This window comes from Pecten maximus, chromosome 14 (assembly GCF_902652985.1).
Source record: "Pecten maximus chromosome 14, xPecMax1.1, whole genome shotgun sequence".
Classification (NCBI taxonomy): Eukaryota; Metazoa; Mollusca; class Bivalvia; order Pectinida; family Pectinidae; genus Pecten; species Pecten maximus.
Window position 1 is genome coordinate 5,966,036 of NC_047028.1, and position 25,077 is coordinate 5,991,112.

Genomic DNA, 25,077 nt, shown 5'->3' on the forward strand with positions numbered 1-25,077 from the left:
GTGTCTTCCATGAAATCAACAATTAGAAGCATTCGTGAAATAACAATCGTCGAATTTGGTTAATCAGGACGAGCTCAGGAAGATTAGACAGTGAATCACCAAATGCCAAACCCATACTATTTATATCATCGTCGATAAACTTTATTTCCCATAATTCCTTCTCGTCATACAAAATGGAGGACCTTGTGGTCGAGGTCTGCGGCGCTAACGGGGCATATTACAAGGTATAGCCTAATTTTATGTAACTAATTGTTTAACTACTGATATGGTTTGTATTGAATATATCTGTTTCAACTTATGCAGCAATGTAGTGATTGATTTATACGCGATTTCCTGTTATAAACACGCTGGATGATCCGCATCTATAACGGTTTCTTAACCGGTAATCGGCGTCTCGTTTCACTTTCAGAAATCGTTTTATGGAGTTGTACTATTTACAAAAATGAGGATTTCAAGCAATTAGATTGATAATATTATATTAAGAAATATTCAAATTATTAAATTTTACGAATGTTTGTTTAGTTCACACATTGGAATGGAAACATGCCCAAATGATGAGTCACGTTTGTATCTTTCTTATCTGTTGATTTTCCAGCTCCCCCAACATTTTCGTGTCATCGATCAGACAACAGAATTCTTCAGACACTCCTAGTTTAATAATCTGTGTCTGAAATCCATTATCGTTATTTGATTGGTACCAAGCAAAACAAATCTAAATACATGGATCTAATAGTTTTCTATGAACGTCAATAAAGAAGTTGGGACACTGAAAATTATGTAAGAAGTGCAAAATATAACCTAGCTACTGGTCTCATATTGTTCAGATTCGAATCGTGCTTGTCTAACTTGAAAGTTAATTCAAAGGAATGTCAGTGTGAATTAAAAATAACTTAAAGCTGTATGCATCTGTTTTGACTGAAAGTCCGAAACTCTACCAGCGTAGACAGAAATAAATTTTATTTTGTATGCAGAGGCAGTGATCACAAGCATTTTACTGTGCAGTAGGCTAGTTCTAAATTTGACAATAATCATAATACCAAATACCTATATACTGAGGTGATAATTATCTGCAAATGCCTGTGCAGTGACTTAGGGCGAATTTGTTCTCCTAAAACCAGTTTTAGTTTCGAACCGGTTCTGTAAACTTTCCATTTGTTGAGTAAACCAGTTTCAAACCACATTTAAACTGAAACCGGTTCATTCATTTGTTTCTGATAAACCTAAACTAGTTTATTAAACCATTCAAACCACCAAAGGTTGTGGTTTGAAAGGTTTCGTTTCTGAAAACAAGATGGCGAATGTTGTCAACACACATGCAGAATGTGCTCTTGAAGTGCGCTACATGCTCCAAACTAGCCAGCTATGGCTTGTAGTGTCATTTGACTGGACAAATAAAATATAAATTATAAATATTAATAATTGTTTTCCCATTGGTATGACAGTTTTCCCTTGTGTTTGAAAGAAAGTCTGCTAGAACTGTATGCGTTTCCCTGTCATTGCGTTGTGGAAGTATGTCTTCAACATAATTTGGGATTCGGGGGATTTTTGTGCGTTCAGGAGGTATTAACGTTTCAAATACTGCTCTGAAGCTTTTTCTCCCAAAGACACCATATTGAAAACTAGAATTTCGCATTTGTTTCTCAAGAGCAAACCAGTTTTAGTTTACAAACCGTTTTGAAAACCAGGTTTAAACCCAAACCTAAACCAGTTTATTTGCAACAAATTTGCCCTTAGTATACAATTAAATTTTGGGTGCAGTAAACGAATTAGGTAGTGTAGGGATTATAATAATTTAAGACAAACACATTCATGTATATGCAGTCATACCTTGACAACATTCTGTGATTTTAGACTAGACCTTATTTTGACACTGAGTAATTAGCGTATATTATCACAGGTTTGTCTAGATACAGCTGTATACAACCATTTTGTTTACGTGTTATAATTTTTCTGCAAACTGCAAAAAAAACCCACAAAAAACTCCAAACAATTCTTCGTTAAAAGTAGACAGTATAAGGCCACTTTACTAGCTCAGACTATCATGAATTTTCCTTTTGCCTATTGTGGAAGGATATGTTTGGCTTGAGAGGGAGAGGTCATTAGTTACTTAAAAGCCCGGCACTGGTCAGTTTATTTTCCATTACTCCTTCCTCTTACAGATTTGGTGCCGTTGACCACTCTAAGTGAAAGCTATAGGAGATTGTGCACGTGGTTGTCTTCGATTTGGGGGCAGAAACTTTGTGAAGGAGAGAGTAGTTTAAAAGTAGAGAGTTTATAACTTAAAGGCCACCTTACTAGCTCAAACTAGAGGGAGTTTCACTTTAGCCTATAGAGGTAGAATGTTTGTCTTAAGCGCAGCACTGACAGGGTATTTTTCATTACTCCTTCCTATTACACTCATTATTTCTTTGGCATAGATCTAGAGTTATGATTGAAGAGCCTCAACTAGTCCCTGGCATTATGGTTTGCAACAATAGAAAGAAAGGAACTCAAATAATAAGACAATCTTAAAGGATGATAGATCTAAATTAATCCTTATAATGTGACACTTGAGCAATTAATTTTTATTAGCATGCCACAGGCAGGTTTGTCTTGAACTAGTATTTATATACCATTACATCTTCGTATATTAATTAGTTAATTTGTCATTAAATTTTTTCTCCGATCTCTTTGATAAAGATCCTTTAGTCAATTATGATTTAACAGCCTCAAACCCATATTATTGACAAGGGAAGGAACATCATCTGTGACAATTTAACTTTTATTAAGTTTTAATCTGACCACAAATGAAGTCTGTTTCTTTCTAGATTGATGTCTCGTGGTTGGGACTATCTAGATTGATGTCTCGTGGGTGGGACTTTCTAGATTGATGTCTCGTGGGTGGGACTTTCTAGATTGATGTCTTGTGGGTGGGACTTTCTAGATTGATGTCTTGTGGGTGGGACTTTCTAGATTGATGTCTTGTGGGTGGGACTTTCTAGATTGATGTCTTGTGGGTGGGATTTTCTAGATTGATGCATGTCTCGTGGGTGGGACTTTCTAGATTGATGTCTCGTGGGTGGGACTTTCTAGATTGATGCATGTCTCGTGGGTGGGACTTTCTAGATTGATGTCTTGTGGGTGGGACTTTCTAGATTGATGTCGTGGGTGGGACTATCTAGATTGATGTCTCGTGGGTGGGACTTTCTAGATTGATGTCTCATGGGTGGGACTTTCTAGATTGATGTCTCGTGGGTGGGACTTTCTAGATTGATGTCTCGTGGGTGGGACTTTCTAGATTGATGTCTTGTAGGTGGGACTTTTTAGATTGATGTCTTGTAGGTGGGACTTTCTGGATTGATGTCTTGTGGGTGGGACTTTCTAAATTGATGTCTTGTTGATGTCTTGTGGGACTTTCTAGATTGATGTCTTGTGGGTGGGACTGTCTAGATTGATGTCTTGTGGGTGGGACTGTCTAGATTGATATCTTGTGAGTGGGACTTTCTAGATTGATGTCTTGTGGGTGGGACTTTCTAAATTGATGTCTTGTGGGTGGGACTTTCTAAATTGATGTCTTGTGGGTGGGACTTTCTAAATTGATGTCTTGTGGGTGGGACTTTCTAGATTGATGTCTTGTGGGTGGGACTGTCTAGATTGATGTCTTGTGGGTGGGACTTTCTAGATTGATGTCTTGTGGGTGGGACTTTCTAGATTGATGTCTTGTGGGTGGGACTTTCTAAATTGATGTCTTGTGGGTGGGACTTTCTAAATTGATGTCTTGTGGGTGGGACTTTCTGGATTGATGTCTTGTGGGTGGGACTTTCTAGATTGATGTCCTGTGGGTGGGACTTTCTAGATTGATGTCTTGTGGGTGGGACTTTCTAGATTGATGTCTTGTGGGTGGGACTTTCTAAATTGATGTCTTGTGGTGGGACTTTCTAGATTGATGTCTTGTGGGTGGGACTTTCTAGATTGATGTCTTGTGGGTGGGACTTTCTAAATTGATGTCTCGTGGGTGGGACTTTCTAGATTGATGTCTTGTGGGTGGGACTTTCTAGATTGATGTCTCGTGGGTGGGACTTTCTAGATTGATGTCTCGTGGGTGGGACTTTCTAGATTGATGTCTCGTGGGTGGGACTTTCTAGATTGATGTCTGTGGGTGGGACTTTCTAGATTGATGTTGTGGGTGGGACTTTCTAGATTGATGTCCTGTGGGTGGGACTTTCTAGATTGATGTCTTGTGGGTGGGACTTTCTAGATTGATGTCTTGTGGGTGGGACTTTCTAAATTGATATCTTGTAGGTGGGACTTTTTAGATTGATGTCTCGTGGGTGGGACTTTTTAGATTGATGTCTTGTGGGTGGGACTTTCTAGATTGATGTCCTGTGGGTGGGACTTATTATAATTTCTAGATTGATGTCTTGTGGGTGGGACTTTCTAGATTGATGTCCTGTGGGTGGGACTTATTATAATTTCTAGATTGATGTCTTGTGGGTGGGCCTTTGTAGATTGATGTCTTGTGGGTGGGACTTTCTAAATTGATGTCTTGTGGGTGGGACTTTCTAAATTGATGTCTCGTGGGTGGGACTTTCTAGATTGATATCTTGTAGGTGGGACTTTCTAGATTGATGTCTCGTGGGTGGGACTTTCTAGATTGATGTCTTGTGGGTGGGACTTTCTAGATTGATGTCTTGTGGATGGGAATTTCTAGATTGATGTCGTGGGTGGGACCCAGGGTTATTCTGGTGATAGGAATGTTGTTTACTGTTTAGCTCAAGGACTGGTTCAATGTTCTTTCTTTTGGATTTTGTCATGGTTATGGATATATGACAAATAAAATTCATTATACAATTGAACCACGTGATAAATAGTAGGGTGTCTTTATTTAGAAGTTTTAATAAGTTATCATCACTTAGTGAGTGCTATCTGGTTACATGTAAATAGTTAATAAAAAGTCATTCCAACAAAAAGGTAAGATTTTAAGGCAATATCATTTATGCCCTTTTGCCAAGACATAAATGTACAATTATAATGTTAATAAGCACACATAGCTAGGTAAAAGATAGTAAAGAAAAAGTAGCTAGATTTCAGATTCTGTATATATCCATGGACACAAACATGAAACAAGGCTATACTTACATTTTGTAGCAGGGCATGTTTGAATTTAGAGAATATCAATATTGTTTTATAAATATTGTTCTTTAAATATATGAATATTGTAAGTAGGATGTACATACATGTAAATGTTTGATTTTATACATGATCATAAGAACAAAAACCAAAACCAAAAAAATACCTGTGTTTCCGCTACCCTTTATATACTGACACTATATTTTTGTGTTTACCTAGGCCTAATGCTGTTTTGGCCATTTTCAAGTAAGGACTATTAATTCAAAGTCAAGATTTCTAAAACTAATTAATTAAAAAATATAAATAAATTTCTCCACATGCCACCCTATTTTCTCTGGCATGTTATAATTAGTGGAAACACATGTACTATTTTTTAGGCTTAAGTGCATTGTAATACGCTGTTAAAGGATCAACAATACCATAGATCTGTTATATATAATTATAGATGATGATAGCATATATAATTATAGATGATGATAGCATATATAATTATAGATGATGATAGCATATATAATTATAGATGATGATAGCATATATAATTATAGATGATGATAGCATACACATCTACAGCTGATAGTACTGTACATACACATATGTAGGGCGATGTAAACCGAGATCAACATAGGTTATATGTAGGGCGATGAAAACCGAGATCAACATTGGTATAGTACAGTCACATCAGTCTGTCCTACTAAATACATTCCAGACACAAGCAACATGGAAAGCAAACACATTAAGTAAATTACCATCATATCAATGAATGTTGGTAGTTATCAAACACAAACTTACTAAAGCAAAACAGACTGTGCAGTGTTTTTAGTTATAGGAGACACCAGGTGCTTGTAGAATATATTCAGCTTTCATTTTAGTTTTGTTTCAATAAAGATGAAAGTAGGGATCGATTGAGAAGGGAAAGTTTAGTTATATTTATGGCCATATTTTCTGCTTTTAAACTACTAAGGGGAATTTTACTATAGAAAAAAATGTGTATATGGACCATTGAGATATATTTATGTGGCTGTAATGGTCCAGGTCCCTATAGGCCTGTCCTCCACAACCCTGGCAGATTATCAGGTTGTGGATTATATCGTTCTTACTTCATGTAATTGTTTTATTCATAAAGTAATGTGTACAAAATGAAATAGAAATTCAAGTTCTTCCAGAACAGAATCAGTTTAAACAAGCTACTGATTTTAAAACAGCTGATTTGATATGGTTTTATGCTGAAAAAAAAGTCTCATATTGTTGTCAATGAATCAAGAAGACTGTTTTTACGAACAACCAATGAGCTTGTTTTATACATGTACATGTATATTATATATGTTGAAACTGATTTTAACAAAACAATTCAAATTGAAAACCAAGAAACATCAATTATCTATTTAGATACACATGATTAGAATTTATATATATATATCGGTGAAATATGGTACAGATATAAAGAACAAGTATATTTAAATTTCAAAAGTGAAGAATTTGACATACATGTACATTATAAACTGGATTTACTTTGGACTTCTTAATGTTTTTACAATTCCAGCAGCAGGCTAGGTATGACATGTGAAATTCAGTAACTATAAATAGCAGGATTAATCATTAAATAGCCATGCGTTTTGATTTCTAAGCCACTATACTGTAATAGCTTGGCTGGGGTATGGCTATAGGTGTATCTCCCACACACCTTATAAATAGATCCTTCAGGCTTTATTTTGAGGATATGTCTGCTGTTTACAGCTGGTGTATCCAGATTGTTATGAGGTCTCGGTGTATCAGGCCGGCTGTGTGTGTCACTGTACCATATGTATGTTACTATTCCTACCCAGGGGCGCAGCTCCCACTGAGAAACACTGCAACCATTTCTCTGTACATCAGAGATTTCTGGAACACCAGAACTTTTGACTTAATCTTGATTTTCATTATCTTCATGATTTCTTGAACTTTACACAGCTTGTTCTTTGATTACACCAAAAGTGATACACATTTACACATGTTATGAACTTTAAATATTATGTTCTTCACTTGATATTTCCAAATTTATATGCTGCATCAATTCAATATTGGATTTTTAAAAAAATTTATTTCTTTGAAAATCTTTTCAGGGATTTAATGCTGTCACAGAAAATCAAATAAAGTTGCATGCATATTACCCCGAGTTTCCTCTAGCCCTGATCATGACACCATGCATGATATGTCTGATATAGCCTACACCAGACATGGTGTTGGGGGCAGAGGAAACTCGGGCTACATGCATATGTACCCTTTGGATCTTAAACAAATTTATTGTCTTACTGTGATGTCTTTTCTGACTGTATTTCCCTTGAATCTAAATATTGATTGTAACTGATGTCTTTTCTCCTCTTTCTTCTGTTAATTATGCAGAGATCATTTTGGAGGGGACCATTGGCCCACAACTTTCCTGAATGACCCACATGATTCAGAAAAATCCTTTAAATTTCTATAAATGGCCCAAAAATTAATTTACAGCTTGAAAATGACTCATCCACTTGCTAACCCAAAATAATCCCTGATTATGGGCTGTGTCGAGGTCACTTTCCCAGTTTTAGACCATCTCCTTCAACCTCCACCCTCTTCCATACTAGGCTATATTTACTCCTATATTCATAAAATACTTGCTGTATATATATAGCTGTCTTGGTCTCATTTTCTTCCATCATATATGTCTGGGTAAACTTTATTTATTTCTTTATTTTGCAGCAATTTCATTTACTATAACAACTTCTATTGTATATTATAAACTCACTCTTGTTGACCTGGAAGTTTAGGGGTCTTTCTGTCTGATTACACTGTGTACATTAACTAATTATATAATTGTATCACTGTCTATGTAAATTTGACACAAATATAAGATACTTTATAAATACATAAATTGCAAATGTATGTTTTTCTTTCTTTTCCAGGCCTATGTGAAAAACATACATGAAGAAACAATCACTGTGCAATTTGAAAATGAGTAAGTTTTACATATTTTAACTTTGCCAAACCAACACCCCTCCCCCCCTTCCAGACCCAGAATGAAATGGTTGAGATATAAAATTGAGGTTAAGATATATTCTGACTAATCATCTGAAATAGTGAGTGAGCGAGACAGATTGATCTGAACCCTGTATTATGACTGCTGTATATATGTGCTGTATCTTACTATCTTTATCATACAAAACATAAAACTGCCAGAATTAGGACTCTGCCACTATGCCCATGAGATGTTGCAGATTACCTGAAAAGGGAGGGAAGGGATCAGGATATAAAATGGTTGATGGATATTGTACTTATTTCACTTAGTTGTTTTTTAAGTTATAAAAGTCATAAAAGTCATTAGCTTTTGCAAGTGTATTGTCTTTTGAAACTTTTAAATAATAACTAGCAAGAGTGAAATAATTAGCATATTTATCCAACAAGCAACAAGTCGTATGACAATGTTTTTACCACAATAATATGAATTGGCAGCTAGCGGAGGTTCTGTGATCAGGTTTGAATAAATGTGTTTGCTGATAAGGAGCTAGTCATGATATCATAAAATATAAAAAGTCCTTAATTGATATTCAAAAATAAAATTTGAAATAAAAATATATTTACTGTAGTGAAGAACACCTGTATATAACAAACTCACGGTCAGTCAGACGTTAATGTCTGCAGTTCTAGATCTGTAGTGCATTAACTTTATTGTCTTTAAGCAGTTGCAGATTATATGCTTGTATTTACGTGCAGTCTACATATATGTATCCCACCAAAAATGTTGACTATATGAAAAAACTGTCATTGATCATGATCAGCCTGTTATTAATGTTTTTTTATAAATGATCTGATAATCTGATCATTGTGTATTAAACTGAAATTTGCGCCATGCTGAATGTTACTTATATTGATATTTTGTTCTGTTCTGCCGTTAGGTCGTTAACTGGTTTACCACCTACATGACTTCAGCTATCACTAGGTTACATATCTCACTGACTATTGTAGTCAGGGTTCTGTCGGCTTTAGTTTGTTAGTTACTGGTTTACCACCTACATGACTCCTCCTATGTTAGTTACTGGTTTACCACCTACATGACTCCTCCTATGTTAGTTACTGGTTTACCACCTACATGACTCCTCCTATCACTAGTTTACATCTCACTGACTATATTGTAGTCAGGGTTCTGTAGGCTTTAGTTTGTTAGTTACTGGTTTACCACCTACATGACTCCTCCTATAACTAGTTTACATCTCACTGACTATATTGTAGTCAGGTTCTGTAGGCTTTAGTTTGTTAGTAACTGGTTTACCACCTACATGACTCCTCCTATGTTAGTTACTGGTTTACCACCTACATGACTCCTCCTATCACTAGGTTACATCTCACTGACTATTGTAGTCAGGGTTCTGTCGGCTTTAGTTTGTTAGTTACTGGTTTACCACCTATATTACACCTCCTATCACTATAGGTTACATCTCACTGACTATATTGTAGTCAGGTTCTGTAGGCTTTAGTTTGTTAGTTACTGGTTTACCACCTACATGACTCCTCCTATGTTAGTTACTGGTTTACCACCTACATGACTCCTCCTATCACTAGGTTACATCTCACTGACTATATTGTAGTCAGGTTCTGTAGGCTTTAGTTTGTTAGTTACTGACCTATATTGCACCTCCTATCAGTCTAGGTTACATCTCACTATTTTAGTGTTAAGTTCAATAATTTCCTTTACATAAATACATGTGATGTCACCATTACCACTCTGACAATAAATGAATTAACCTAGGCCTGTTGATGCCCTGTTAAGATATACAAAACAGACCAGGATCAGGATTTCACAGCAGCATGGGTGTTAATATAATGTACATGTAAATGGCTGTGTTTGTAATAATGCCTTATAAGAAATGATATGATTAGGTGATCATGATCATGCCAAAGGAACAGGACAGGAATAAAATTAAAATCAGCATCACTAGTACTGGTCCTGTTGAGGGGCTGTAGTTTTCCTCTCATTCTGCCTCTAGCTACATATGTTATGCCACTTGTCAGTACTCTAGCAGTGTCATTCCTTGAGGGATTACCAAAGGACCATGATATGTCGACAAGTTTAAGTTTCATGGCTGTTGGGTCGCTTATTTAAGGAGGTGGGGGGGGGGGGGGGGGGGGGGGGGGGGGGTGGTTAGTAGGGGACATGTGTTGCTTAAGCAATACCGAGTATGCTTGTTGTATTAGTTATTAGTTGCTTAGCTGATTACCAGGTACATTTAATTATATATAAAGCTGCATTTTGTAAGTTCCAGAATCTGGTGGTAGGATAATATATTTCAGAATTTTCATGATAAAATTACGAATGAAATGGACAAGAAGTATAAATGTAGTCCTTGATTCTACAGCTGGCAGCCAGAACAACAGATCAAGTTCAGTTGTGCAAGGCTTCCCCCAAAGATGGTTGTGAAAAGGACAGATTATGTCGAAGGTGAAATGGTGGAGGTAAGTACAGGTATAGGGACAACTTTCAGGTAGGATATTTAAAAAGGTGTATAACAAAAATGGTAATACTAACTCCAAAGGAATGAAATGGAAGGAAAATATCAGCAACAAAAATATTTTACAATGGAGATCTTTCAAAAAATATAAACAAAAAAGGCAGGAAGTTGTGAAAAAACAATATCAATATCATGAATTGTATGAGAAGTTATATGATATTTAGTATGATAAGTAAACTGTTGTGAGGATTGAAATTATTGTGGTAGAATTTCCATCTTCTTCATTTTCCTTCAGTTTCTCGTCCACTGAAAGGCCGTAATAGTGGACATTAACCCTGTAAATAATAAGTGGTAGAAGCTAGACCTATGTGTGACCTCCAAGGCCAGAGGAATGTGATTTACTAGATCTATATGTGACCTCCAAGGCCAGAGGAGTCTGATTTACTAGACCTATATGTGACCTCCAAGGCCAGAGGAGTCTGATTTACTAGACCTATATGTGACCTCCAAGGCCAGAGGAGTCTGATTTACTAGACCTATGTGTGACCTCCAAGGCCAGAGGAGTCTGATTTACTAGACCTATGTGTGACCTCCAAGGCCAGAGGAGTCTGATTTACTAGACCTATATGTGACCTCCAAGGCCAGAGGAGTCTGATTTACTAGACCTATTTGTGACCTCCAAGGCCAGAGGAGTCTGATTTACTAGACCTATGTGTGACCTCCAAGGCCTGAGGAGTCTGATTTACTAGACCTATATGTGACCTCCAAGGCCAGAGGAGTCTGATTTACTAGACCTATATGTGACCTCCAAGGCCAGAGGAGTCTGATTTACTAGACCTATGTGTGACCTCCAAGGCCAGAGGAGTCTGATTTACTAGACCTATATCTCCAAGGTCAGAAGAGTCTGATTTACTAGACCTATATGTGACCTCCAAGGCCAGAGGAGTCTGATTTACTAGACCTATGTGTGACCTCCAAGGCCTGAGGAGTCTGATTTACTAGACCTATATGTGACCTCCAAGGCCTGAGCAGTCTGATTTACTAGACCTATATGTGACCTCCAAGGCGAGAGGAGTCTGATTTGCTAGACCTATATGTGACCTCCAAGGTCAGAGGAGTCTGATTTACTAGACCTATATGTGACCTCCAAGGTCAGAGGAGTCTGATTTACTAGACCTATATGTGACCTCCAAGGCCAGAGGAGTCTGATTTACTAGACCTATGTGTGACCTCCAAGGCCAGAGGAGTCTGATTTACTAGACCTATATGTGACCTCCAAGGCGAGAGGAGTCTGATTTGCTAGACCTATGTGTGACCTCCAAGGTCAGAGGAGTCTGATTTACTAGATCTATATGTGACCTCCAAGGCCAGAGGAGTCTGATTTACTAGACCTATGTGTGACCTCCAAGGCCTGAGGAGTCTGATTTACTAGACCTATATGTGACCTCCAAGGCCTGAGCAGTCTGATTTACTAGACCTATATGTGACCTCCAAGGCGAGAGGAGTCTGATTTGCTAGACCTATATGTGACCTCCAAGGTCAGAGGAGTCTGATTTACTAGACCTATATGTGACCTCCAAGGCCAGAGGAGTCTGATTTACTAGACCTATATGTGACCTCGTAGGCCAGAGGAGTCTGATTTACTAGACCTATATGTGACCTCCAAGGCCAGCGGAGTCTGATTTACTAGTAAATATCAGCAGTGACAACGTAACCAGAAAAATATCAGTGCTGATTTATCTGTATGATATTGACTGTAAAACTGGAGGCTATCATTTCTGCTTGTTTGATCATGAAATATTCTGCCTTTTCATTTAATTATACAGATAGCAGTCTGTTTACACTTGCACATATGGCTGAGATCGATATCTGCGATCAAAGTCCTAAACTCTGATAACTTCTTATATCACTCCACTCAACACTGCTTATATATGACTGTTGTTGATGAAAAAAAGTCTTCATCTCTTTAAATCACTTTTTCATCTCAACATTTTTTTTATAATACCCTTACCTTGAAGAAAGTTACCTCTGCCCTTCATTACCATTGTGACACACTGTACTGCTAACATACTATACTCTTAATTTTCTAAGGAAATCTTGGAAATATTCTCTGACATCATTGATATAATGAGGCAGTGAATGGAAGTACCAGGTAGTGCTAGGTCTGTTATCTGTTTGATTATGTAGGTAAAACACTCCTGGGTTTACACTTGATATTTCAAATGAAGCCTAGCTTTCAGATTAAATGGGGTCCTTATATATGGTTTAAATATTAATGGACTTGCTGAAAAATATCAGGGTGCCTTTTCAATTTCTATGCTTCAATGTGCTACAGGGATGACTCCAACACAAACTTTTGTTAAGTCTTGTGTACATAATGTAATAGAAACTGCATATTCCTAATCTTTTATGTACATGATAACTGATGATAGATTTTCAGGTTTTGACTTTAATTGTCACCATAGAATTATTATAAAGACCATATGTGTGTTTATTGATTGATGTATACATGTAATCGTTTTGGAGCATTCCTGATACCATAGAGATTTTTGTAGATAAGCTGATGTATGCTGCCAATTATCAGTGAGCTGATGCCTATCGTGTTACTGGTTACATGTGCTGTAACCTGCCATAGCTGCCATAAACATTTCTACTCAGAACTATATAGTTTCACGATACTTTTTTCAGTGAAAGAAAAAAAATATTTATTCACCATTTAGAAATAGATATCAGCTTATCACAAGAATAACACTAGATCACAATGAAATACAAACCACTTAATAAGTATGGTCACTTAAGTTTACAAACCCTATTTAATATAGACACTAGCTGTTCAATGTAGTTTATAAATCGTACTTAGTATGGGAACATGCTTATATCTCTCGTTAACTAGTTGTATGTATACAGTGTTTTTCCTGCCTTTATAACTGGGTGCACAAAATGACTCCTTTCCCAATGCATTTTAGAAAAGATAAGAAAAAAGGACAGACAAAAGTCAGAATTGGTGTGTGCTATCATGTAAAGCTAGAATTTACACTGCATTATAAAACTGTTAAGCATGACACTCATGAAACAATTATTAGCATTTAAAAAAAAAAAAATTAACATGTAAAATTTTCCCAATTTGGTCAGTTGGATTTTCCCAAAATGCCCAAGAAAAACACAACAGTACGGATACTGTAGTTTACAAACCTTTATTAATATGGACACATGAGTTTTCAGATCAATGTTTGCATATGTAACTGCATGCTACATATTAGATTATATGCTTAACATAAATTATTTCCCCAGGTATTTTCGCGAGCCAATGAAGCAGAGGAGTTTGGTTGGTGGCAAGCCCGTGTGAAAATGCTCAAAGGAGAGTTTGCAGTGATGGAGTTCACAGGGTGGGACACATCATCATATACAGACATCGTCCCTCTGGAAAGGATCAGGACAATTAATCCAAAGTAGGTCATCACATACTAAATAGGTCATCACATATGCTAAATAGGTCATTACTGTGTGGGATTGTAGCAGGGTTCGGAGTGATTTGGTTGAGGTTTTGTTAACATAATAAAAACAAGGCTTTCCCCGTTGCATACAATTTAATCACTGAGTATAATTGTAGCTCAATTGTGATGTCGCTAAAAGGCGACATACGTCAACAATAAAGCAAAGGGGAGATAATGATGTTTCACTAATACTTGACAATTACATATGCTAAATAGGTCATTGATGAGAATGCCATAAAGATGTTCATCTTTTAAGGTTCCAAGGTATAGATCACCTTTGCAATTCATGTATACAGTGTATTTGTATTACTATTTTATCAGGGACATTCCTGCCTTATAGACACACGTTTCTGATTTCTGTTCATATGTTTTTATCTGAGTTTATGTTGCTTTTCTTCTTTGTATCCCAAAAAATTTACTGATTGAAGCCACAAGAAGTTTTACACTTGTCTTTATAAATATATAAAAATGAGATAGAAATACTCTGTTGTTCATAACACATTCAAGTCATGTTTGTTTTTTGTTTTTTTGTCTCTTTTTTTTTATCATGTTTGATGTTCATATATGTTTTTTGTTACAGTAAACCTTTAATGAAAACTAGCTTTAACAAGTACGTCATAGAAGTTCCTATGGATTTACGTGAAATGTAAGTACAAGCTCTGTGTGTATTTATATTATAATTTATGTATAGATTATGAAAATCCTGTCATCTTACTATGGGTCAGTCATCGATATGATCTCTCAGATTCTAATGGTTTAACAAGTCATGAAAGTGGACTAAAATGCCATATTATAACTGTAAACATGTTCATTTTTGACGCAATCAAATTTTAGCACATAGTTAAATTTTAACTGTAATGAATTGACACACCTATAGTTCATACCTAATTAGAAATTCATGCAAACACACTGTGATTAGCACAATCATTATTTAGTGGAAGGCTGTCAGTGCAAAATTGCTAAATAAATTTACCACTTAAAATAGTTACTATGGAAACAAGATCTGTTGTTAACAGAAGTCTGTTGTCTTTGGTATTGTTAGAGATTGAAATGGAATTATTTATAATGTGGGCTAGTATCTTTACTAAGATTCAAGATTTTTCTCCTTTTTTTTAACAGAAAACATCATCAATGGAATATGATCTTTCAATAGTAATATTTAACAAGAAGTCAGCTTATAATTACCAACATCAATTAGTTATCATTTTGAAGTTTATATTCTACTGTTTTTTTCCTTTGGTTACAGTTGTAAAGATGAAAATGCTCACACAGAATTTAAGAAGCACTGTAATGCTGTGTCTGTGGCCTACAATGATAATGATGGTACACTGGTTGTGTTGGTAAGTGTTTAGTTAACAGAAGAGCCACATTATTGTTGTGTCTGTGGCCTACAATGATACAGTTAACTGGTTGTGTTGGTAAGTGTTGAGTTAACAGAAGAGCCACAGTATTGTTGTGTCTGTGGCCTACAATGATATAGTAATCTGGTTGTGTTGGTAAGTGTTGAGTTAACAGAATCACAGTATTGTTTTGTCTGTGGCCTACAATGATATAGTAAACTGGTTGTGTTGGTAAGTGTTTAGTCAACAGAAAAACCACAGTATTGTTCTGTCTGTCATACACATTGTATACAGAGGAGACTAAAAGTCATTTATCACTCATATTGTATTTGATGTCTCATGCAAACATGTTAAGATTATAGTGTTTGCTTAGAGTTTACAACACATTTTTTTGCACAAATTCTTGTCGGAAGATTAAAGAAAACCAGGCATGCACACTGCACAAAACATTGTACTTTTGGTAGAAAACATCTTAAAAGAAAATTTGAATAAGTCATCAAAGGGGAAAAAATATAATCACAGGTTCAGTACATGTAGAGTTGAAAATAAAATTGCACCTTTTTGTTTCAGTCCACAAGTGACTCCGTCATCAAGCGGGCTACCATGTTAGGTGATATGCACCTGAGAAACCTTAGACAGAAGCTGTTGCTGAAACAGAGGACAGAGGAGGCTGTCAAACGGTTACAGGTAAGTAATGGTCCAGAGAACACCAGGAGGTCATGCCTGGTTGAAGTTGACACATAGATCCAGCAAGTAACACAGTCATGTGATAAGTAAGGTAATCTGGTAATCACAGTTGTTTTAGTTCCCTGACAGTAAAACTGATGAGGGATATATTGCCACCATGGTGGTAAGATGCAGAGCTATATATGAACGAAGGATTGCTAGTTTGAGTAGCTAGAGACCCGATAAGCATGGATAATAATTCGTGAAACCCCTGGAGACGGCTATATTGCTGTCATATAGCAGTATAGAAGAACTATTATTATTAGTATTTTGAGAACTCAATTTTTTCCCAGTCTGTATGATTTTGTGAGGGTTGGTATACATGGGGGCTCGTATAAGTAGGGGACATGTATTGCATCAGCAATACTCTGTATACTTTACTATTATTGTATTGAGATTTAAAACTATAGATCAGTCAATATATTGTTATACTGTTTTTGTGTTACAGAATACTAAGATCCGGTCAGGGTACATGGAGGAGTTCACTGTACGAGAAGACCTAATGGGGCTAGCAATTGGTTCACATGGAGCTAACATTCAGCTAGCTCGACGTGTCGACGGAATCACAGGAATTGAACTCGATGAAAACACATGTACATTCAAGGTTCATGGAGATGTGAGTTAAAAATATCTGTACTCTTAATATTATCTGGAGGTGTATTTACAAATTACATGTACTTTGAGAACTATTATTATAAAAGAGAAATCATTTACTTTCCAAGTTACCACTTTGTTTTTTTTTTTTTTGCATGAAGAGATCACATACATGTTTATTTCAAACTACTTTGCCTTTAGGGCTTATGAAAAGGTTTACTTAAACTTGAAAATATCATCATTCTTGTTTTTACATTTCATCAAGGAATAGAATTATCGGTTTTCAATTCATTTTGCTGATAGATCTTTTAAATAGATCTACATATTCATTCTGTTTTCTTTTTCAAGTCACAAGAATCTGTCAAAAAAGCTAGATGTATGCTAGAATATGCAGAGGAGACATTTCAAGTTCCCAGAGAGCTAGTTGGTAAGGACTGTACAATGCCATGCATGGCTTGCTTAATGTGATACATCTCCGATTTATTAGCCATCCTGTTTCCAATTCCAGGAAGGTCAAGGTATCACAATGCTGCAAGTATTTAAAGGTTCTAGTACACAAATATGTTTACTGAAATGGTGATGTTTGGTATAAGGGTAGTTGTGGTTTGTATGAATTGATGCATTAGTAAAGTTAAAAAGCAAATTTTGTTCTTACAGAACTTGGTTTAAAACATGATAATTGTAACAGGCAAGCTTTGCTGTTCTCGGATAACGCTTGATTATTTATCATTTAAGGCTGTTTCAAATATTACACTGAGAGTTCTGATGGGTTTAATTCCAGATGATAAAAATGGAATTATCTAGATGTCCATAGATGTACTCAAGCTTTAATAGATAAATATGATTACATCTAGCAATACTTACATGCTTGAAACCTTGAATATTATAATGATATTAAATAATATAAGATCACAAGCACTTTGCAGACAATTCAATTTTAACTGTGGATTTTATTAAATTTGTGTGCCCAGCCAGCCCATGTTGTTCGCAATTATAACATTAAGATTTCTTATATGTTGACATTTTCTTTCCTATTTCTTTATTTAATTGATAGATAATTAGCTTTCACCTAAAGAGGCATGGCAGTAAATATACCTGATAATATTACCCTGGCAAAATTATAGATGGTTGGTCGATGTTTATAGACATATATATATAATGGAGATGTTTCTATGGAAGTAAGTGACCCATTGTCATGTGGTTTCTACCTGTAATTCATTGCCTTTGCTTGATTTTCAGCTAAAGTTATAGGCAAGAACGGTAAAAACATACAAGATATCGTGGACAAGTCAGGAGTAGTGAGAGTTAAGATTGAGGGCGACAATGAAAGTGAGACTCTCCGAGAGGAGGTGAGTGTGCCTGGTTAAGACTGTTACGTACCGCTGCGCCCTGCCTGGTGTGTTACTTATAGAGTTGATGTGAGGCTGTTTATCTGCCATATTTTTCATCTTCAACTTTCCTGACTTCTCTGGATTTCTCCCACATTATAATATTATAATACCAATTAAGAATACCGTTAAAGATCTCAAGTTTTGACAAATTTTCAGTTTGTTGTATTTCATCTGTAAAATTATTTTTTGTTTTGTTATTGAATAAGTGTGAATTTCAAATTCTATTGTTAGCATTAATCAATTTTTTTTATGTTTAGAGAGTTGTATAAAACAGTCTTATCAATATTACTGAACTATTATTTCTAACTTTAAGTTTAGTTCTTGCTGCCGCACTTGAAGATTATACCGTCTATCTGTCTCCATTCCATTTTATTTGACAGAAAACTTATTGGTTTGATGAAATTCATTAGTAATGAAAACTGAAGCAGTCATTTGTAACTTGTAACTGATAACTTATCCAGGGAACCACATAGCTGTATGTTTTACTGTATGGCTTTCATGACAGGAATGGTTTTGTGTGAGAACATTGGACTGCTTTGTCCGAGTCCTTGTAAAATTATTAATACTGAAGACGTCTACCCATTTAAAGTAACTTGTTTATGATATATATTCGATAACTTGTTATTCAGTTTTTGTCCAAAAAATTCAAATTTAAAGCTGATTTTGTTTTTAATTTCACAAATGTATATAAAATGTATAAATGTTGGACACTTCTGTACTTTCTGTAAGTGCATAGTTAGTCTTCTAATGTCTTGACATTCATTTAGAAATATTGTTATTAATAGTCAATTTATATCAAAGTACCAATGCTAAAGAATTTGAAAGTAAATTGTATATTGAGCATGGTAGATTTTTTTGATTTTTTTTTTCTGAATAAAAAGTTCCATAAATATTGAAAAGCTTTTTTAATATCATTTTGAATAACAGCAATGAAAATCATGCTTTCTATTTTGCTTATTAAATAAAATTTTTTTGTTGTTTTCAAATAACCGCTCATTAATGTTTCTGATGACCTAACCATGCAGAAGCAAGTCAAGCTTTTGTCCCTCTTGGCTTGCATGTATATTTGTTTACACGAAGTAGGTTTAAAAGACTACTGTCTTGTTTGGAGCAGATATAAGAATGTTTTAGCTGCAATTGAAGCATGTTTTAATTATTTTACAATGCAATGTACAAGTTTGTTATATTTGGTATTCTCTGGAATAAAACTTAAATGTGTATTATTAGCAAAATAGATTTTATTTACACTGATCATGAGCATACAGCATTCTTAATCTATTCTATCAATTTAGATTTTGACACAAGTTAAATTTGCAATGCCATTTGACAGTAAAATTTCATCTGGGAAATTTTTAGATTATGCTGTATTCTTACATTTACTGATAGGGCATTTAATAGCTATTCAAATAGCTCCTAAATATTCATTTTAACAAAGTATTTATAGTCGAACCTCACTAAAAATCAGTTAGGTCAGATAGATATCTACATCTCTAAAATTATTTAGCCTTTCAGGATGTTTTGAACTCAGATATGATATTAAGCTGTATGATTTAATTTTGATGTTGGTTAAAGGGATTTGATGAGGTTTTACTGTATAAACCAGTTCCTATTTGGAGTCTGTAGAAATTATTCCGTTTGATTTACACTTTCCGAGTACGATAATGATGATATTATGATGAGTGTAAGCATTGACTATAGACACCCTTTCCCTTTGTAGTATGACGATTGGAGCTCTCAGGTCCCCCTGACTGTAAGTCCCGAATTATCAGCCTTCGCATTCACAGCATTCTCAGGGCGCTCTTCTGCGTTGCATCACCATCCTATACATTTGTCACAGGCTATGGCATACGTCGACAGTATTAAAAGCCAGAACTGGTCTCACACCGAAAGAAATACTTTACAACACTTTTTGGGATGAAAATTCTGTAAAGGAGAACATGTTCTGTTTCAGCAAAAAAGAAAAAAAAAAGATAAGATCAAGTATGATTTGGTTGTGACAGATGTATTGGATGACGATACAGCTGCTATGTGTAGTTGTGCCTAGTGATGCCGGGGTACAGCACTTCTGTTGTAGATCTTCCCGGTAATGTCAGTCCCTCGCCGTTACACTCACAGGTCTACATAGACTCTTTGAAAGGTTTCTCATTGTGTTCAGAATAAAATATCTTGGGATTAAGGTGCTTTATAAAGCAATCATATCTAAAATGGCTTGATTGGATTGCTATTACATTCATGCTTCAAAAGTGGAAAGCAATATTGTCATTTTAACTGAATTTAGTATTTTGTCTTTTGGTTCATATATTTTTTTCATTTCAAAACTTTTTGTGATTGTTATTCTCTATAATCACTGATAGCTTGTAGCACGCCTTAATAATTTCTTGTAAGGACATTAATTGGCTATAACCATATGAAAATTATGAAATATTATATATCATTGGTAATTTTCCACTGTAAATTTAATGATGTACATTGTACAACTAAAGTGACCATTGCCTTCAGCTGAGGAAGCCATAGTCATGGTTTCTTAATCAAATCATGCTACCTTATTAAGGAATAATAAATCTTTAGAAGTTCCTGAGGTAACATCACACTTCCACAGTATCCTCAGTAGAATGCAAAATTCAGATTTATGTATTACCTGTCATCAAAAAATCTCTACTCGGTCAATGGAATTATTTTCCCTTAATTAGAAGAGCACAAGTTTAGTTTTAGCTTTTTTCATATCACCCTACTCATAAAAAAATATCATTCATACTTCTCAACATTTTTATACTTCTTTCTTCATTTTCACTTCTTTGGATATTTAAAGCTCTATTAATTTTTTCAATCACAAATATTATGACTTTATGAGTGGAATATAAAAATTTCCAAATTCTTAAAAATGCAATGTTTGATTCATAATATACTTTGGCCCATCAATTTATGTACATTGGCTATTTAAAATAATCCTGAGCTGAAGTAAACAGATGGAGAACATTTCCCGGTTTACAGTGGCTATATATAGCTATTTATAGGTTGTGAGGTTTAATACTCTTACTGTTGTAAAGCATCTCTATTTGCATGCATGTATGGCTCTTTTTGATTTATTGCTTCAATCAGGTGTCTGTGTGTACAATTTTAATCAGTCTTTTTAATAAATTATTATGTTTACGTTCTTGGAAGAAATATCATCCTACAGTTTGTTTAATATGTTAGACACTGGAGTGATATTATTGATATATAAGGCAAAAAGAAATGTTTCTTCAGGGTTCATGTACATGTCCAACCCTCCTTTTTACTATACAGGCAGTCCGGGTGACTGAATAGGATGTTTGCATTATGAAATTTTTCACTGACAGATTCAGGATAATGAAATATTAAATATTTATATGAATATTACTAATATGTTTACAAATTAAAAGGACTTCTGCCCTTCTGATCAGTACTGAAATGGCTGCCTGATCAATGTAGACTACAACAGAATGAAAGGAAATTGATTCATTTTGGATATCAATGTATAAATTCTGACAGAATTGGCTATAGCACACTATATCCCAGTGAACAAATATGATGAAAAAAAAATTCTGGCCTGCTGACTATATATACCCTGTTTTGAAGTTGCAACACAAAACTCTTTTCCAAAATATATTAAGGTAAATATAATTATGTATATGGCTAAAATATTTTATATTCTGAAAAGTAAACCAGAAACATGATTTACAGTAGCTATTAGAATTGTTATGATTTGAATTAGCTAAAAACCTTGGTTTGCTAGACTTGTCACAATAGTGGCCATTTATCACTTTGCTTCGACAATGTAATGACTTGATGAGGCTTTCATTGTATAAAAGCCACCATGCTGAGGTAAGGATATTGAGGAAGAGGTGGTATGCTAATATTTAAGGATATTTGGTGCTTTCACATTGAATTCAAACATTCACAAGAACGGTGTCATCTTGACCATATTTCTCGAATGCCTACAAAATGAAAATATGTCATCTTTTTGCAATAGAGACCAGTTTCTTACTCTTAACAGAAACTATAAGATACAACATCTTACTCTTAACAGAAACTATAAGATACAACATCTTAACTCAGAACACCACTTTCTGTCAATATTTTTGGTTTTTCTATGGAGTCAATATATGTTATTAATTCCCGATTGTTTCCTTTTCCACTCTGGTCTTCTGTCCAGCATGCTTATATATTTATCTGTCCTTGAATGTGATTACATAACAAATCAGTTGTCTTTCCTTACTAGCACTTGCCAGAAGAGCAAGTGAGCTTATGCCAACATGCGGCGTACGGCGTCTGTCCACCGGCATGATTTATTAAACTAAATAAAGCTAGCCTACTCTGTTATTTAAATAAAGTGGTAATCACATAAGTGTCTGCATAAATAACCTAGATCAACTTCAATGTTGCTTTAGAACCAGATGGGCGATACAGGCATGTTGGGCCTCTTGTAAATTGATTATGATCAAACTTCATACATTGGTGAAGTATGAGAATACTTTAAATTAGTTTGTGCTTCAGGATGCCAAGGCCAAGGTCACTTACTATTTACAGAAAATATTTTGTCATCTCTTATATGACTTCATTTACAAAGTTTGATCACACTTCATTTATTGGTAAAGTATGAAAATACCTCCGTGAATAGGTCTCGGGGTTTATCGCAGGATATATCGGCAGGTATACCTGACACCAAGGAGATTTGCATCACCATCGATACCTAATGAATGTAAAAAAAAAAGTTTTACATTCAGGATAAGTCCATGAATGTAGTACCACAGCGAACGATCACCATAAACCTTACAATCTAACTCGCAGTCTTAATTAAAACACATTATCTAATGATGTGGAATCAAAACTGTAAAGTGTGATAATAAGATGTGGTGTCTGGATCATTAACAATATTGAATCTGTCATTAGCTGTGTAGGCATTGAAACCTTGTTTTGTAACATCCCATTTATGTTGTATGCATGTCAATCATATTTTTCATTTTTGTTAATCTGGAAATGATTTATATCTGATTGTACTTAATTGTCCTATTTTCTGTGGTCAGTCACATAATCACAATTTTGATTTTTTCCCCAAAAATGTTATATTTAATTATTAAATGTATGAATAAAGTTTTAGGTAGGGGATGATGTCGTCATTTCGGTTTTCCATGAAACAAATAGGGATACAATGATTGTAGAAATTCTAGTATTAACTGTACATAGCTGGAGTAGGATACAGTCATTGCCGTTTAATAGTTACAATGTAAACTGTGTTTTGTCTTAAATCATCACTGTCGCATACATTTCCTCCTCTATTGTACATGAAAACAAGTCTGCTTTCAGAGAAAAAATATATTGAATTTCATATTTGTGTACACTATATACAATGCCATTGTGTTCTTTCTCTACAGGGTCAAGTGCCTTTTGTATTTGTTGGAACTTCTGAAAGTATAGAGAATGCTAAAATTCTTTTAGAATATCACTTAGATCATTTAAAGGTGAGTATATAATCTGTATCACACTGTGTAGATAAAGTGGGCACTTTGTAAAAGAGTAAAGAAACCCACTGCATGTGGTTGTAAATTATCTAAAGTAGTCGGTAGAAGGCTCGGTGACTGATCCAAAATCCGTGAAAATCTCTGCATTATTGGAAAAGTTGAGATTGTTGTACAGTTAAAAGTCTCTTTTGATACTTGTCTTTGTGGGATCTATACCCGTACAATAATTGTTTTGTGTATATCAAATTAATACACCTCAGTAGATAGCTCACAGATTTGATACATACATTCCACCTGTACAGTTATCATCAGAAACAAAGATCTTAATTTTTTATTTATTTTTCTTGCAGGAAGTAGAACAATTACGTAAAGAAAAGTTAGAAATAGATCAACAATTAAAAAGTTTATCAGGTGCACAGCCTGGCCCTTACTTCCCTCCTCCGCGGGAACGAAGGTAAGAATGATGCTTCGACTATCTGCAGCATAAAACAATGAATGTACATTATACAGGGTTTCCTTCGATCTCTCCTGAAGGATTGAAAGAAAAAAATAACCCCAGAAATTATTCCCATTGCACTGAGGAGGAATAGAATATATCACTCTGTTGTGATGTAAACAGAAATCTCACTCAGAATCTCAAGTTGTGAGGTTCAAGACACATCTTCTATTTCTCAGTTACATAGTAGTCACTCTCTCCAAATCTGAATGTAATAAATGTGTTTAAAAGATGAAACTGATGAAAATATCAATAAGTATAAGAAACGTGTTACAAAATTATTGTAGTTTTTTTATGATACAGGTACGATAAACCAGACAACTGTTGAGATCAGTGTGATTAGTAATCTACCAGATTTAATTGGTGCAATTTGTAATTAGCTGCTGCTAGACATTCTCACAATGTGTAATTTGTAAGTTGCTGCTAGACATTCTCACACTGTGTAATTTGTAAGTTGCTGCTAGACATTCTCACACTGTATAATTTGTAAGTTGCTGCTAGACATTCTCACACTGTGTAATTTGTAAGTTGCTGCTAGACATTCTCACACTGTGTAATTTGTAAGTTACTGCTAGACATTCTCACACTGTGTAATTTGTAAGTTACTGCTAGACATTCTCACACTGTGTAATTTGTAAGTTACTGCTAGACATTCTCACACTGTAATTTGTAAGTTACTGCTGGACATTCTCACACTGTGTAATTTGTAAGTTGCTGCTAGACATTCTCACACTGTAATTTGTAAGTTACTGCTAGACATTCTCACACTGTAATTTGTAAGTTACTGCTGGACATTCTCACACTGTGTAATTTATAAGCTGCTGCTAGACATTCTCACACTGTGTAATTTGTAAGTTGCTGCTAGACATTCTCACACTGTAATTTGTAAGTTACTGCTGGACATTCTCACACTGTGTAATTTGTAAGTTGCTGCTAGACATTCTCACACTGTAATTTGTAAGTTACTGCTAGACATTCTCACACTGTA

At 35.1% G+C, this 25,077-nt stretch overlaps 1 protein-coding gene across 3 annotated transcripts in view; it reads left to right on the forward strand.

Annotated features, from left to right (window-relative positions):
- Positions 1–25: 25 nt before the first annotated feature.
- The window catches only part of LOC117342365 (fragile X mental retardation syndrome-related protein 1-like), a 34,621-nt gene continuing 9,569 nt past the window's right edge, over positions 26–25,077 (forward strand). For 2 of the 3 annotated variants that reach the window (XM_033904516.1, XM_033904517.1), the window contains exons 1-13: positions 26–224; positions 8,028–8,080; positions 10,476–10,572; positions 13,860–14,017; positions 14,643–14,708; positions 15,309–15,402; positions 15,973–16,089; positions 16,577–16,744; positions 17,071–17,149; positions 17,962–18,071; positions 19,831–19,863; positions 23,507–23,593; positions 23,944–24,047. In XM_033904516.1, the coding sequence (XP_033760407.1) occupies positions 174–224; positions 8,028–8,080; positions 10,476–10,572; positions 13,860–14,017; positions 14,643–14,708; positions 15,309–15,402; positions 15,973–16,089; positions 16,577–16,744; positions 17,071–17,149; positions 17,962–18,071; positions 19,831–19,863; positions 23,507–23,593; positions 23,944–24,047 (1,217 nt within the window). In that variant the 5' untranslated portion in view covers positions 26–173. The remainder of the gene's footprint in view (positions 225–8,027; positions 8,081–10,475; positions 10,573–13,859; positions 14,018–14,642; positions 14,709–15,308; positions 15,403–15,972; positions 16,090–16,576; positions 16,745–17,070; positions 17,150–17,961; positions 18,072–19,830; positions 19,864–23,506; positions 23,594–23,943; positions 24,048–25,077) is intronic. The other variant, XM_033904518.1, reaches the window with a different exon arrangement.